A 15,990-nucleotide genomic window follows, 5' to 3' on the forward strand; every position below is an offset into this window, starting at 1 on the left:
ATACTGAAGTTTAGGAAGGAGGATGAGAACATGCAGTTAAGTCCAAGTGCAGTATCGAGGGAACTGAAAAAGAAGATGTCCAAGGGGATGTCCAACAAGCAAGAATCCTAAGAGACAGGAACTTGTTAATAGCAGGTAAGAGGGAGGAGGGAAAAAATAATAATGCTATTAATCACTGCCATGACTTCATACTGGAATGTCTTTAGAGAGGAGCTGTCAAGTTGTTTGGCTCATTGTTCAAGGGCTGATGTGAGTACACTTTGCGAATGATAATTTGTCTTTCCCAGACACAACTCATATGACTAGGTGCTGGGGTGTTGATGAGAAACTCGCTGTCCAGTTTTCAAAGTTCTGCTTGATGTCTTTCTTTAAATTCTTCAGTAAATCATTGCTCGTGCTGACATAGTTTGTGCCTCGATTGCATCTTATCTGGAGAACTGTACCTCTGATGGCTATGAATGCACGTAAGGAGTTGATGAAGGAATCTGGAGAGCAATCGTCAAGCATCTCAAGATGCGCTGCTCTGGAGCACATGCAGGTGATTAGCAAGCCATAACGCTTTAAGGCAGTGTTGGAAAATAATGGTTGCCACACGAAATATTGCTATTTTGGGGGACAGTTTGGACATTTTCACCTAGGTGTGTACTCACTTTTGTTGCCAGCGGTCTAGATGTTGAGTATGTTGTATGTTGAGTTATTTTGAGGCGACAGCAAATTTACACTGTTATTAGAGCTGTCCACTGACTACTTTACATGGCATCAATGTGTCATATCTTAAATTTTTTCGATCGTGGCTCAAGAGTTGGCAGTTCGTCTTGTAATCGGAAGGTTGCTGGTTTGAGCCCTGGCTTGGACAGTCTCGGTTGTTGTGTCCTACTTCACCTGTTGCCTACTGGTGGTGGTCAGAGGGTCCGGTGACGCCAGTGTCTGGCAGCCTCGCCTCTGTCAGTGCGCCCCAGGGCACCTGTTGCTACAATGTAGCTTGCCATCACCAGTGTGTGGATGTGTGTGTGTGTGAATGGGTGGATGACTGAATGTAGTGTAAAGCGCTTTGGGGTCCTTAGGGACCAAGTAAAGTACTATACAAATACAGGCCATTTACCATTTAACATATTTTCCCATGAAAAGATCACCCCACAATGGAAACAATTAAACCTTGTTGGCAGAAGGAGGTGAAGGAGTCAAAGAGTTTTGGATGGACAGCAACCCGGAAAACAATAGAAATCCAAATAGATCAAATTAATATTAGGCTGCTAAAGGAGATCAAGTTTAACTGTCAGTATTAGCAAAGCTGAAATGAAGAGTACGATAAAAGAGATAATGTGGGAAATAGGGCAAAAAGCTGTGGGAGGAGGAGAGGACAGGGAGATGGTTTTATTCCATTCAAAGGAAAACAAGAAACATGAGAAGCACAGGGAGGACCAGGAGAGAGGAGACAATAATATCTTGATTCAGATTTGGCCACACTGGATTAAACAGTACACTGTTCATTATAGGGCAACGTCAAACAGGGAAATGTAATCGCAGTGGAATAAATTAAACCAAAATCAAAATTATCAGGAAGAAAGAGCACAACTGATTCAAAATCTGGTGGGGATTAAGCTAGATATAAAGGATTTATTGCAAAGGAATTCTAGATATGAACGTTTTATGGCTTTGTTTCAGTTTCTAAAAGAAACTCATTTGTATGAATGGATATATATATCCTGTAGTATTTATTTATTTTATTTATTTTCCGATTATTTGATATGAGCGAATTCCGGCCCACACTCCAAGCCAGTTGGTGGCGGTAATGCACCACATCGTTGTTTGCCAACTGCCAAAAAACGACAAAGAAGAAGAAGAACCAGCTGCAGCAGCAGAAGAAGAAGAAGAAAAAGAAAGAGAAGCGTTTTACCTACGTAAATCGAAGATGGCTAAACATCATCCAGATTTGATCTTCTGTCGAAAACAAGCTGGTGTTGGTAAGTTTGGACTCATTTTACGTTTCAGTATTCGGCACAGTGGATTTTGCTGCAGTCTGGAAGTCCCTTGTTGTTGTTTTGTAGGTCGTAGCGTTAGCATCCATGCTAACATGGCGTGGATTTCATTGAAAATGTGTTAGCCTGGAAGTGTCTGCAGGTCTGTGGGCTCTGGTGGCTAGAAGGGTATCGTAACTAGAAGAAAGTGGGGTTTGTTTTTTGTGTGAATTCCTGTCACATTGACTGACTTTGTTTCGTTTCTATCCCGCAGCAATCGGGAGACTCTGCGAGAAATGTAAGTGTTTTATCTGTGAGGAATATCGGGAACAACTAACGGCATGTATTTTAAACTAGTGTTAAAGTCTGTTTATGTCATATTTTTGTTTAATTTATTTAACTTCAAGTTTAATCACCTAATTGTATTTTTATAACCACGTTCATAACAATCAGTATTTAATCTGTGTGGGGTTTTTTTTTATTTATTACACCAGTAATATTTACTTTTTTAATGTATGTTAATTATTTTTTTTGATATAAAAGAAAAGACAAAACAGACACAAAAACAATCCCCCCCCCAAAACAAAAAAACCAATAAAACAAAACAGACAACACAACAACAAGGGCAAAAACACACATATAATGCAAAAGATTACACTGCAACAACAAAAATACTACTTCAACACTGACAATAAACAGAAATAAAACGCTATGGTGGTAGACTGAATTATTTGCGATTGATCAAAGAGAGCTTTGTTTTAATACATGATCTAAAAATGGCTGCCACACAACAAAGAAATTACTAAGATTGTCCGCTAATGTGTTCCTAATCCTCTCCATGTGCAGTAGAGCAGTCAGTTCTATTAGCCACATTTTGAATTGAGGTACAATATCCGACTTCCAGAGAGTCAAGATAATTTTCTTAGCAATTACTATTCCGAACAAAACTGTAGTTTGTGCAGCAGAGCTGAGGTGTAAAAGGGAAGAGGAAGATCCAAACAATGCCGTTATTGAGTCCGGATCTAATGTGCAATTGTAGATATCAGAAAAACATTTAAAAATGTCCAACCAATAGTTATGCAGTTTGGGGCAAGTCCAAAATAAATGAGTGAGAGCCTTCTCCAAGTTTACAACGATCACATATCGGACTGATAGAAGGAAAAATCCTATGCAGTTTAGTTTTTGAGTAATGAAGTCTGAGAATTACTTTGAATTGAATTAACTGATGCCTTGCATTTATAGAGCAAGAATGAATCTTACTCAGACTCCTCTCCCACACCTCATCTCCAATTTGCAAACCAAGCTCCTCCTCCCATGCCATCTTCAAAAAGTCATATTTAAAATTTAAATACTCTGAAAAAGCTTTCACAAAACCAGAAACCAACTTTTTAGAATCCGGGGAGCTCAGAAGGAGTGTAAAAATTGACCCCTCTCCCGGAAGAGATGGAAAATTAAGAAACTATGTTCGTCAGAGTATTCTTATCTGTAAATAATGAAAAAAATGTGACGCAGGGCGAGAGAACTTGTTCTGCAACTGAGTAAATGATGCAAATTGCCTGTCAATATATAAGTCTTTGAGAGTAATAATACCTTTCTGTGTCCAGACCTCAAAAGAGGCGACTAAACATGAGGGTGGAAATGCATGATTACAATATATCGGTGTATGGATCGAAGTGTCTGGTAGAGCACAACCTTTTTTGATCTGACTAAAGATTTTAACGCAGCTCGAAACTATAAAATGATTGACCTTGGTTCGCTGATTAGAGGACGAAGAAAGAAGAGCAGGGAGGGAACTATTCTCAACCCCACCACTCTCTATGACCACCCAGGGGGTGTATCGGCAGACATGACCTTTTTGCTTTTGAAAATAAGTCAGAGTATAGATGTTAATCTCTAGTTTTAATCATTGATTTTATTGCTGTTGTTTTATTTGTAAACTCTACAGTCAACATAGTCACTATATCTGTAAATTCCTATTGTCTCAGCTATTTAGTCCAAAAAACCCCAAAATGCACAAACAAGTCTAAACTCAAATTCCTCCGGTGTAAGTTTAAACCTTTCTTCTTCCTCTCTTCTCTGTCCAGGTGATGGAAAGTGTGTCATCTGTGATTCCTACGTCAGACCCTGCACACTGGTGCGTATTTGCGATGAGTGTAACTACGGCTCCTATCAGGGGCGCTGCGTCATATGTGGGGGGCCTGGTGTGTCCGACGCCTACTACTGCAAAGAATGCACCATCCAGGAGAAAGATGTGAGTTTCCCGCTCCTCTCTTCACTTTGACACCGGATACTGAAGCAGCAAAATATCCAAGAGACTTGTTCTTTAAGATAAAAAATGTCTTTCTCTTCTCTCTCCAGCGAGATGGATGTCCTAAGATTGTAAACCTGGGCAGCTCCAAAACAGATCTGTTCTATGAACGAAAGAAGTACGGCTTCAAGAAGAGGTGAACGCGACCACGACGACCCAGTGCAACGTTTAGTCTTTCAGATTTTCTTTAAAACTCACAAAAAAACTTTTGTTTGATTTGTCAATAAAACTCAATTTTGTACTTTTTTTCTATGACTGCTTTGTTAGCGTTCAAGGTTTTTAAATAATCAGTGAACACGTCACAAAGATGGGCAATTAAAGAGCTGGAAAGACCTGAGCTGTTACCATTAATGGTATAAATACTCCCACTTTCTGTGGACCGCTGAACACAGGGGGCAAGAGCCAAAATGAAATAACATTTTCATTGTAAAAAAATATCGTTTTTCTTTTTTGTTTTTTTTTTAAACGTAAATCTGTTTTTAGTAATCATTTAAAAAGGTACAGATGGGTGGCGAATAAAAGAAACCCCCTTTGACCCTTGACCCCTTTCAGTGAGGGGCTTCAGTCTCTCTTATATTGTGGTTTGGGTCCATGTACAGCTGAGGAGTATTAGTTACCTTACACGAAAGCAATGATTGCGATGATTTCCTGTTTCTTATACTCTGATTATGCGTGCATACATGAAACTCCACTAAACACATCTGGTTAAAAAAAAAAAAAACTTTATAGGAAACGCCACAAAATTTAAATGGTAAATAAATGGTAAATGGCCTGTATTTATATAGCGCTTTTCTAGTCCCTAAGGACCCCAAAGCGCTTTACATATCCAGTCATCCACCCATTCACACACTGGTGATGGCAAGCTACATTGTAGCCACAGCCACCCTGGGGCGCACTGACAGAGGCGAGGCTGCCGGACACTGGCGCCACCGAGCCCTCTAACCACCACCAGTAGGCAACGGGTGAAGTGTCCTGCCCAAGGACACAACGACTGAGACTGTCCGAGCCGGGGCTCGAACCAGCAACCTTCCGATTACAAGGCGAACTCCCAACTCTTGAGCCACGATCGCCCCATAAAGAGTCGCTGAAACTAATACAAGATGTCAAGCCTGTTAAAAACCAAATAAGAACATATATCTATTTTTTAACAATGGTGATCAGCTCTTCGGTAGAATTAAATTTTATTCATACAGCGCCAAATCACAACAACAGTTGCCCTATAGTGTAAGGTAAACTCTGTACAATAGCCCCAGCCATCAGATGACCCCATATGAGCTAGCACTTAGCAACAGTGGGAAGAAAAAACTCCCTTTTAACAGAAAACCTCCAGTTTCAGCTGTGGGTGAGGGAAGGAAAAAAGACAAAGGAATCAATCTGACATATTGCAGTAATATGTGAGATACTGAACATGTTTACTGACATTTCCTGTAGTTTCTCTCAGCAGCACCACCTGGGTTGCTTTAGGACGGGGTGGGAAATCCAGGCCTCGAGGGCCGGTGTCCTGCAGGTTTTAGATGTGTCCTTGATCCAACACAGCTGATTTTAATGGCTAAACTACCTCCTCAGCATGTCCTCGAAGTTCTCCAGAGGCCTGGTAATGAACTAATCATTGGATTTAAATGTGTTAACCCAGGGTAATATCTAAAACCTGCAGGACACCAACCCTTGAGGCCTGGAGTTCCCGACCCCTGTTTTAGAACATCCACCTCCTCAAACTACTCTGAGATAAGCAGATTAGTTAGAGGCTCAGTGCGTCACAATTTCAACAATAGCTTTAAATCTGTCAAGAATCAGAATAGTCATTTTCATTCACTCAAATCCATTGATGACCAAAAAAGTCCAGTGAACTAATGTGCCCCCTGTTCCTGAGGTATGGCCTTAAATAACATCAAGAAAACTTGATTTTAATTATTTGATCTTAAGAAAATTGTGTGAACCCTTATAATTTATACAAAGTTGTGGTTTATGAGGTCCAGATGATTCTCGGGTTCAAGCAAACGTTTGTACCAAAGTTGAAAGTTGTCCTTCCAGGTTTTCCTCAGATCCTGCAGTCATGACAATAAGATGGCATAAAAAGAAACAAGAGACTCAAGGAGTTCGGTCTACAAGGCTTTAATCTTACATAATGTAAATACAAGACAAAAGCTTGCCACACTCAAAGATGTTTCTTTACAAAGATGTAACCAGAAAGGTTTAAAAAAACCAAAAAAAAAAAAAAAAACCCACACAACAAAGTTAGCTAAATGACCTGTTCCTGAGAAGCTGCAACAACCATTGCAACAAAAAAAAAAAAAAAAAAAAAAAAAAAGCTTGGAGTGAAACAATTTTCTGTTAAAGAGGTCTGGAATATTTACACAAAAATCCTACTTGTAGTTGTACTTCACAAAAATGCACACGCCCACTCATTAAGAGGAAGCTGTTTTTTAAAAAATGGAAAAAAAAAAAAAAATTGTAAAGAACACAATGTTCACTTTTATTTAGGTTACAAAGTGAGAACAGTTATAGATGTGGAAGCCCTGCAGCGAAAGAGAAATAAACCGCTTTCCCTTTTTTGTCAAAAGTGGACAGCAAAGTAACCGGCGGGTAAGTCACAGCTGTAGTTTGGATGCAAAGTTAACTGTACACTGGCAGACTGCTCGCTGCATTGAAATGGCTTTAGACGTAGAAAACACTCAAAGGGTTTAAAGAGGCGTCCCACAACAGTCTGTGTTACCGAGACTGAAGAGACACTGTGCGTTTCGACAGAAAACCTGTAATACGGAAGCAGGTGTAAATGGTAAATAAAGATTCTTCAAAAAACTCAAATAGCACTGTATGTATGGTCTATGATGCTAAATACATTTTAATGTATTACATTAGCCTGAGTTATTTACAGTGCATGCATCAGTAGACTCTACACAGACACTTCTGAAGTGTTGCTGACAGAAAATGGACGAGTCCACATCGACAACCCGCAGAGAGGCAACAACTCTGTGAGGGACACAGCACGAGGGCGACAAGCACAGAAACAGGGAGGACTAAGCGTTTATGTACAGCTCTGAGCCGCCGCTAGTAGAAAGCTCATACATGAAGAAAAGTGAACATGGGTGCTTTTTTTTTTGTTTGTTTTTTCCTGCCAAGTCACAGAAATCCCCTGAAGAAGCTTTTAGGTTATTGGACATGTCACAGTCAAAAAAAGAAGTCTTTGTGGGTAAAGAAAAGCCCAACTCTTTGCACAATCTCTTATATTATGATATAAAACTACTATGAAAACTGCTGGAAGCAACCTGCAAACCCCAATAGGGAAGCCATGTAGCCTAAACCATTACATGTGCCACCTAAAAAACAAAACCAAACCTACTGTATGTAGAAATCAAAGCCCGAACATCACAAACAATCTCATCTCAGCATCAGTCGTACAAAACATGATAAAAAAATGACACCTCAGAAGCGAGGTGCACCAAAGAAGCACTTGAATATCCTCACACACCCCTCTCACTTGCACAGATGCTAAATATAATAATAATGATTTTAAAAAATTTGATATCTTAACATGCTATAACATCTCGCTGGCAGCATCGGCCCTCACACATGCTCGTCTGTTCTTCATCCTCTTCTTCCATGTAACAACCAAAGGATTTATTTATTCATTAGGAAAAATAAATGAATAAATCAACTGTTGTCTATTCGTCATCTGGCACCGCTCTTAAAAGAGAAGAGAACAAGGATGAATGACAATGGAAGGAAGGGGGGAGAAGAGAGGCCAGTATTAAGCAATGTTTCCATCAGCAACTAGCAGCTCTGAAGGCTGGTGTGTGGGACTACCAAGAAGTTATTGTAAAGTAGAATATCCAACATGAAGGCTGAGTGAGGCTTTAGGCTCCTCTCCCTTTACCTTCTTAGGTACCACATGGAAGGAAAGCCTCTGCTGTTTTACTCATTCTCACGTTATTGTGACTCAAATGAAAGCAGGTTTGTTCACCAAATACACTCACAATTATTCAAATCAAACCCCCTGATGGACTTTCATCACAGTGTAGGCTATACAGGGGTCTCATTCTCCCCTCTTCCTCCCCCTCTCTTACAGCTAAGGCCATCCCTCTCTTCAGCGGTACGGTAGGTTTGTATCCGGTCACATGGCAAAAGATCAGGTCTTAAAAATATCTATCTTTCTAAATATTGACACTGTTCGGTTTGCATGTCCTTTTGTGTATTTCGCATGTGTGTTTTCCTCGTCCCTTACAGTGGTCCGTATTTGTTTTCATATCGCCCCACAACGTTCTTGTAGCGGCCGCATTCCTTCCGCAGCTCGGCCACCTCCGTCCGCAGCGCCGTGTTCTCACGCTCCAGGAACGCAGCTCGGACAGTGATCTGGTTCTCCTTCAGCCTGCGGGCGTCGCGGGAACGTTTAGCCGCCACATTGTTCTTCTTCCTCCTCTGCCAGTATTTCTCATCCTGGGGGAGCAAAACAGAAAAGAAACCGCTTGCTTACTGTGTGTTCTTTATTCTAATCAACGCACTTCAGCCTGAATCTCACCCATGTTTGCCTAATCCTGCAAATATGGCTGACAGCCAAGCTCCTTTGTCCCTGTAAACAAAACCAGCGTTCTTCTCAAGGAGCAGGAAGCAGGGAAAAAAACTGATTTCAAGATTATAACATCGCTGAGTCATGGTGAGTCGCAGAACTCAACAGCAGATCCTTTTTCAAACCTCCAACACTGATGAAATTCCAAACCGCACAAAGATAAATAGAAAGTTTGTTTGTTTGTTTTTTTTAAAAACATTTCCTGTTTATTTCAGGCAGTGACTGTAAATGTTTTCTAGCGTTCCCGCCTTCAAAAATAAATGACATTTTTAAAAACAAGCTCACATGCCTCCCACTTTCATTTTTATCAGTTATTAACAGTAATCCCAAATTACCCCGATACATGCAAGTTTAGAGCGTGTATATTAGACACAGCATTGAATAAAGCGATGAGTGAATGATTAGAAAGTTGACATATAATTGCCAGTCTATTGGCATCAGCAATGTTTCTAGTGTGATTATACAACCCTACATGTTTGAGCTCCAACTGTCTTCCTGTTTTACCGATTTGCCACGAGGCACATAAACACAATGAAGCAGCCTGCTAGACTGAAAGCGCATTTTTTTGTGGTCCTCCTCATCCAGTTGCCAGCATACCTTCTGTTCGTCGGGTACAAACACCTTCTTGGCCTTCTTAATCATAGGCTGTGGCTTGAGATCATCTTCAGAGAACTTGTGTTTGCGCGGGTCAAACAGTTCGCCCCCGGGCACGCTCGACAGGACCAAATCTGTAGGATCTGGCTCGTAGTTGACCTCAACCTCAATTTCTTCAGGGATGATGGGCTCAGGAGTCACCCTGTCCTCGTCAGTGGTCACCTCTGAGCACACAGATAAGAAACAAAAACAGAAATATGAGACACCAACTGTAAAGTCTGCCATCTCCAGTATGCGGCTGCACCAGCTTCTATTTCTGCTGTCCCGCCAGAATAGTTACCACCCACAGCTTGTTTCAGGATTAGGTGACATTGTTAGATCACACCATATCCTGTTTCGCTAACATAGTGACACAACCAAATATGAAATATAAGCATGCATTATTACCTCTATTTAGGACAATTCCAGCAGGGATTTTATACTTCTTATACAATTATACTTATCTACAAACTCTGTATTTTTATCCTTAGATTTTGTCAGAGTAGCTTTGCATGAATCACAGTTCAAACTAAGCCTTATCTTCTGTAAGCAACTTCCTTCTGGCCCCCATAAACACTCTGCTCTCTCTGACATCATACAGGGCCAAGAGGAGCCTCACCTGTAACAACATCACAGGTGATGTCAGAATCACTCTTTGTGATGATCACCACTTCCTCCTGACTCTTGTCCAGCTCCTGAATGGGCAGCAGAGTCAATGGAGACACTAGCTTGGTGATCTTTGTCTGTGCAGAGGACGTAGCCTTTTGGTTCTCCGTCTTCATGGCGTCTCCTTCTGGCGTGCCCTTTAAGTTCTCCTCTGGTGACGTGGGAATGCCATTCTCCATGAGGAACTCCTCCAGGTCCATGTACTCCAGGTGGAAGCTCTCACCATCATAGGGGATGGTTTTCTCCCAGATAGCTGGGGTCAGAGCGGCCGAAGGACCCATGTCACTCCCTCCTCCACCCAGGTCACCGGTGTCTCCAAGACACAGCTTTTCCTTGTCGGTGTCTGAAACAGGAAAGATACACATGAATATACACAGAGACACACACATATGGAGTTTTCACAAATATTATATTATATATATTTTGCTTTGACATAGAAAACATGGCTTTATAATGTATTCAGTGCTGAGAAAGAAGATTTTTTTCTTCTCTCTGTTTCTACCCCAAACTATCCAGTGTGTTACAGTGAAATCTCCTCCCCCTCCCACTATCATCTGTCACTGTTCTGTAGAAAACTATTTTAAGTACCCTGACACCACTACATCCAGTATACAGTACAACAGCAGCAACAGTGAACGCCATTTAAGATGACTATGATTCAGTTATGCGGTTTTTAAACTGAAGGACTCATATCCACAGTAAACACACAGTGAGGGGGAAAAACAACCAGGCCGAGAATGTTATCACGCTTATTTAAGTTCTTATTCACTTAAAACCAGGTTTTATCATCAAAATATTACTTTGTTTTAACCGGAGAAAGAGTGCCTCCTGTCAACAACAGCAAAATAATTGCATTTAAACTCAGGGGCGTGTCTAGAAAAGTCTGGATGCTGAGCAGAATCGGACCCAGGAGAAAAGAGGAGGCCTTTCTAGGGTACATAGCGACTGCAGCTAGCGCTGCAAAATTAATATGCCCTCAGAGGTGTTAGCACACGCAGCGCCAACCGTATACAGGCTGCTACACTGTTATGATAAGAAGACTGTTTTAATTATTATTTTTATTATTCGCCAGCCTCTTTATTCGGGTGAACTCGTTTTAGAGCCGACATCCGCCTCTTCCTCTTCGTCAGCTCTGCGCTTACCGTCGTCTCCGTCCAGTATATTCGGCGGAGGCATTTCCATTATTTTCTTCAAAACCAGCGGGAATGAACTCGGGGCCCCAGCGGCAGTCTCCACCGTGACGAGAAGTGGCTCTCCAGACATTTTTATAATTCTTTTTTTATTGTCTCTTTATTATTCAAAGTTCACCGCGGAGCAAGTGCAAAAAAAAAGATGCAAACACGGCGGGTTAGCTCGTTAGCTTGATAACGCCAGCTCCTCAGCCCGCTGAACCGCCGTCACAGACTGCTTCAAAATCCACTGAATCCACTCAAACGAATTTTATCCGCGATAGCATCCACTAGAGCTTCTCTAACCCACTTCCTCGGTAACCGTGACAGTCGAAAGGTTTGTTTTTTAGTTTTTTAGAACAAACCGCGCCTCCTTGTGAAAAAAACCTCCTGTTGGCTTTGTGTTGATTGGCCGGCTGAGTCTGACCTCATGAATATTAATATTACAGCGCGAGGGGGCGTGTTCCTGAAAACTATCTGCGCTCTCATTGGTTGACCGAGTTATATACATGTTCACCTAAATAAGATATAAAAAAAACTATTGCAACACGTATTTTAACCGAGTTTTTTCCCACCCTTATTCGGTTATTTAGCTTTCTTTCCAGTTCTTTTAATGTTATACGATCACATAAACACAGACAGCGAGGGTTTATAGCACCTTTTCTAAATTTACGAACAGGCAATAACTATAACCATCTAACCCAAATAAGATATTAATCAGAAATACTTGAAGATTATATTAATTGATATACTCTGACAGAAAAACCAAAAAGAAGAAAAAACTGCACAAAAAGTGGGACAAAAAGCTCGGATCATGTCCTGACTAGCAAAGCCTGCCCAGCTCACATGCAAACACACGTGCAGGTGCCGCTCTTACATATCGCCCGGTTTTGTCCAATGACGCCGCGATGTGTCTCTGTGGCTCACACGCAGGCGTGAGCAAGAAGGGCGGCGCTGCAGTGCCAAAGTATTATTGGGCTGAGGAGCAGCACCTTGAGGTTTAGTTGGTGTGGGCTATGCTGCTGCAGCTAAGCAGAAGACCAAGGGGCAAAGATGTGCATGTCTGTGCTGTACCGCAGAAAGCTTAATCACGATCGTGGTCGCTGATAATTGTCCCACATCGCCTTTAAGCATACAGTAAACTTTTTTTTTTACTCCTGGTGAAAAAAGTGGTGGTAAAAAATAAATAAATAAACAATAATCTGAATGATGTGGAAATTGAAGCAAATCATATCCTGCGGAGAAAGAAAGAGGATTTTTAAAATCTACATCCTGTTTTCTTATGCAAAAAGGCATTTAAATAGACACATGTTATTGCCCTCCAAAGTGTGCACTAACATGAAGCATTCAGTAAGGCAACCTATGAAAGGCAGCTACATGCATGCTTTCCTCACACAAGGCACAGTTTTATTGTCTTTAGTGGGGGAGGGAGTTTTTCTCCGTGTTTGTGTCACAGCGATAAAAACAAATACAATCCCCCAAGGTCATCTGCTATAGGTGGTCACACTGAACTTTGTCCCACTTATTATATATGCCACTTAACCACAATGATAAACTATTAGCTGCATTAACAAGTAGAACTAAAATCTTGTCTGTGCAAAATTAGGGAAACAAATTAAGAAAGTATCTGTTTGTGGTCTGTACAGCTCCATGTGATTTTAGACTACGGTCCAAAATAATAAGTGTGTGTAGAGAGTTTGCATTGGAGGTGCTGGACAAGACCCTATAAGAAACTAGTTTATTTGACCTTCATGTCATGTCCTCACATGTAGACAACTCCTACAACTTCCTAATCTAAAACATACCCCAGCTAAGAGTGGGAGAGAATAAAAGCATCTTTACAGTCCTCGTGTCAAAATCTTTGGCTTTGGAGCAACACACACCAAGACGAATGTGACATCTGATCCATCCTGGTCATTTGCGTCTGTCTCATGGTACACACGGGTTCTATTTATGATCAGTATGTACGACAGGCAGTGCACGCCTGAACGTTATTATATATGTCATCATAAAATTTCTACGTCCATATAAGGATCTGTTTTATACTGACCCTTAGTGCAGTCCTTCATCATCCTCGCTCTGCCCCTCTGGTCATGTTAAATATTAGAATACACTATTGTAACAGTGTATATAGGACAGAAAGTTTGACAAGAATAAAAGGCCCAGCTAAAAGTTTGAGGATTTCAAAAATATAGCAATAAACCAAGGCTCAATTAATTTACACACAGCATCAATAATGCCTGTGCATAAACCAAAACGCTCTCTTTCGGTCTTTCAACACTTGGCGGAAGAATTTTCGAGCATGAAAGACATCAAAATTTTACTGGTAAGTCACACGTGAGTTTACAAAGAAGAAAAAGAAAAAACGTGAGCTGACCGAGCATGCTGCCTGACATGAAAGCAGTAAATCACCATCAAAGGTATTTTAAAGAAGGAACACAGCCCCTCTAGCAAGGAACAGCTGGTGAGTGGCTCATTCCCTGACCTCGATGGTGGGGAGGATTTAGTCTCTGATCAAAACTAAAGGTGGAAAATATGGAGCTCCTGAATCTCTCTAATGAAAGGTGCTCTGACTTGAGCTGCATTAAACTACTTAATTGGACACAGAGCAGCAGAGTACTCTCGCCTGCTGTAAATTTACCACTTGCTCTCTCATGGTCTGCAAAGACCGAACACCATTTTCTTCTACTTATACAGTTCAGGGAGCTTGAGGTGGGGCTGCAGACCATCTCAGTTGTCACAGGACAACAGGCAGACTCCTTGACAACCATTCACGCCACATTCATTACCTATGGACAAGTTAGAGTCAACTGTCAACTAACTATTGATTCATCATGCTGCATAAAGGGGCAGTTCACCCAAAAATTACATTTTAAAGCACTTGGAGCCTGAACCTAATCTAACTTCTCTCCTACAACAACAAGTCAAACATACTGTGCAGCAAAGCAACAACAACAACAACAAAAGGACTGCTTTTGCTTCACGAGTCATGTTAGTACTGTGATGGCCCCATTTAAAAACTCAGCCTGAGTGACTACTGTGCAGTCCTGTTAAATGGGGCAGATTTAGTCTCAATTTGAAGATATTATATCTCTGTGATCACTTACACGGAATGAAAACAGAGTCATTGCGTCGACCTCAAACGCCACCCACGCTGAGATTGTTGTGTTTGTGTTAAACACAAAACCAAAACGGTCAGCCTAAATTATATGAGGCATCATCTCCCAAGCAGGCTCACTTAAAGGGGCCACAGTGGTCTCACACACCTGCATGTTTCAGCAGTCACATACCAAACATGCTTTCCTGACTGAGACGTTGTCAAAGTGCAATTGTGCAGCAACAAAACCACCACAGGTCACAGAGGATCAGTGGGTGTTAGATACTGATCTGATTTGCAGGTCGATCTGAGTCTGCTTACTGGAGCTTTCAGCCAAAAGAGGCGGTGTTACTAATCCGTTACAACCACGAATGACAGCATTTTTATTAGCCTGCAACGCGATGATCATTAAAAACAGCAGGTGATCTTATTTTAGGGTGTTTAGCTTTATCAACATATCTCCTCTTTCACACTAAGCGGTCTTTACCACCGCAATGAAAGGATCAGTACCTGCTTTGTATGTGTTAGAGTATCGTTTTTTAAATTATAAGTGTCTATTTAGTAATTTAGTCCACGTTTTCTGTTAAATTCCTCCAACTTTTAGCTTCTAAATCCAGCCAAGGAGAAGCTCCTTGCTGTCTCATGCGGCTCAGCTGACGAGGATTACGCAACAAACACACAGTTTGCGCAAAAGTTCCCGAATTTCCTCAAAATCAGTTTGTCGCTTCAGATAAACGATCTACGTGGTAAATCTGTCTCTTAATTTTCGGAATTTTAACTTAACCAGAGCTACGTTTGGCTGTCACTTACCATTGTCGTCAAAGTTTGGAAGAGCGAACGGATGCTCAAGAAGAGCCCTGAAAATCTCTGGGATTTCAGTGGTCATGTTTTCTCCTGTGAAAGTGCACAATCCTGGAGGCCCGGGCAGTGCTTGAACGGGTGTGAGCGCTCCCGAAAAACGTCGGGAAATATTAGAACTTAGGCAGGTCTCACACTCTGAACTCGGCCGAAATTACTTAACGCGGCCCGCCCACTCCAGCTCCGCGCAGCCAATCGGCAGCGAGCATTCCCACGCAATCGACGGAAAGAACGCCCATTGGCCATACCTTATGCTAATCACAGCGCTGCCAGCCAATCCTGGGCCGCACCTGTGTTAGCGAAAGTTTAAAAAAAAAAAAACGTGATCCATAGCGACCCGTTACGTTATAAGTCGGGTACAACTGGTTTTAACCCCTACATGCTCCCCACGAGTGAAGAGACTTTAGTACGATTTGAGTTCGGTGTTTTTTTTTGTTTTTTTTAAACATGGCGTATATTATCATAGAGTAACTCGCTTAGGGTCACCGTGTGGGGGACTTAGGAGCAAGCATGAGGCTAAATTTAAGCTAGCCCGCATTTACGTTCCAGTTATATGTCTGGAATAGCAATTATGTAAAGTATAGGCCTTGTAATGCTCGTCTATACACACGTTTTACACCAACTAAGACAGAAACAGTCCAATGGGTGTCAAATAAAGCTCCAGGGGCACGCCTCAGACCCCAGTGTGGCCCGCTGCAGCTTTGGTAAATGTGAGTGGAGGGGTTAAGTATTGGATT

The 15,990-nt window shown here is 41.5% G+C and overlaps 2 protein-coding genes across 4 annotated transcripts; one reads left to right on the forward strand and one right to left on the reverse strand.

Annotated features, from left to right (window-relative positions):
• The first annotated feature begins 1,806 nt into the window (after positions 1 to 1,806).
• Positions 1,807 to 4,512, forward strand: phf5a (PHD finger protein 5A). The gene is made up of 4 exons (XM_085283832.1): positions 1,807 to 1,964; positions 2,233 to 2,256; positions 4,043 to 4,209; positions 4,317 to 4,512. Exons 1-4 carry the CDS (start codon positions 1,913 to 1,915, stop codon positions 4,404 to 4,406), a joined length of 333 nt encoding a protein of 110 aa, XP_085139958.1. The 5' UTR covers positions 1,807 to 1,912; the 3' UTR covers positions 4,407 to 4,512.
• Positions 4,513 to 6,362: 1,850 nt separating this feature from the next.
• Positions 6,363 to 15,409, reverse strand: tefa (TEF transcription factor, PAR bZIP family member a). 3 transcript variants are annotated; one of them, XM_085283834.1, is made up of 5 exons: positions 15,206 to 15,409; positions 10,083 to 10,472; positions 9,428 to 9,648; positions 8,489 to 8,700; positions 6,363 to 7,950 (listed from the first exon to the last, which is right to left on the reverse strand). In XM_085283834.1, the coding sequence occupies exons 1-5, from the start codon at positions 15,279 to 15,281 to the stop codon at positions 7,929 to 7,931; spliced, it is 921 nt and encodes a 306-aa protein (XP_085139960.1). In that variant the 5' UTR covers positions 15,282 to 15,409; the 3' UTR covers positions 6,363 to 7,928. The 3 variants fall into 3 exon arrangements, with proteins under 3 accessions (XP_085139960.1, XP_085139959.1, XP_085139961.1); XM_085283833.1 differs by lacking the exon at positions 15,206 to 15,409 and adding an exon at positions 11,272 to 11,715; XM_085283835.1 differs by having other exon boundaries at positions 6,363 to 8,700; positions 15,206 to 15,408.
• Between the last annotated feature and the right edge of the window lie 581 nt (positions 15,410 to 15,990).

The sequence above is a fragment of the Mchenga conophoros genome, linkage group LG8, assembly GCF_057382185.1.
Source record: "Mchenga conophoros isolate Kocher_MC1m ecotype Shallow Benthic linkage group LG8, M_conophoros_male_GT1.1, whole genome shotgun sequence".
In the NCBI taxonomy this organism is placed as follows: domain Eukaryota; kingdom Metazoa; phylum Chordata; class Actinopteri; order Cichliformes; family Cichlidae; genus Mchenga; species Mchenga conophoros.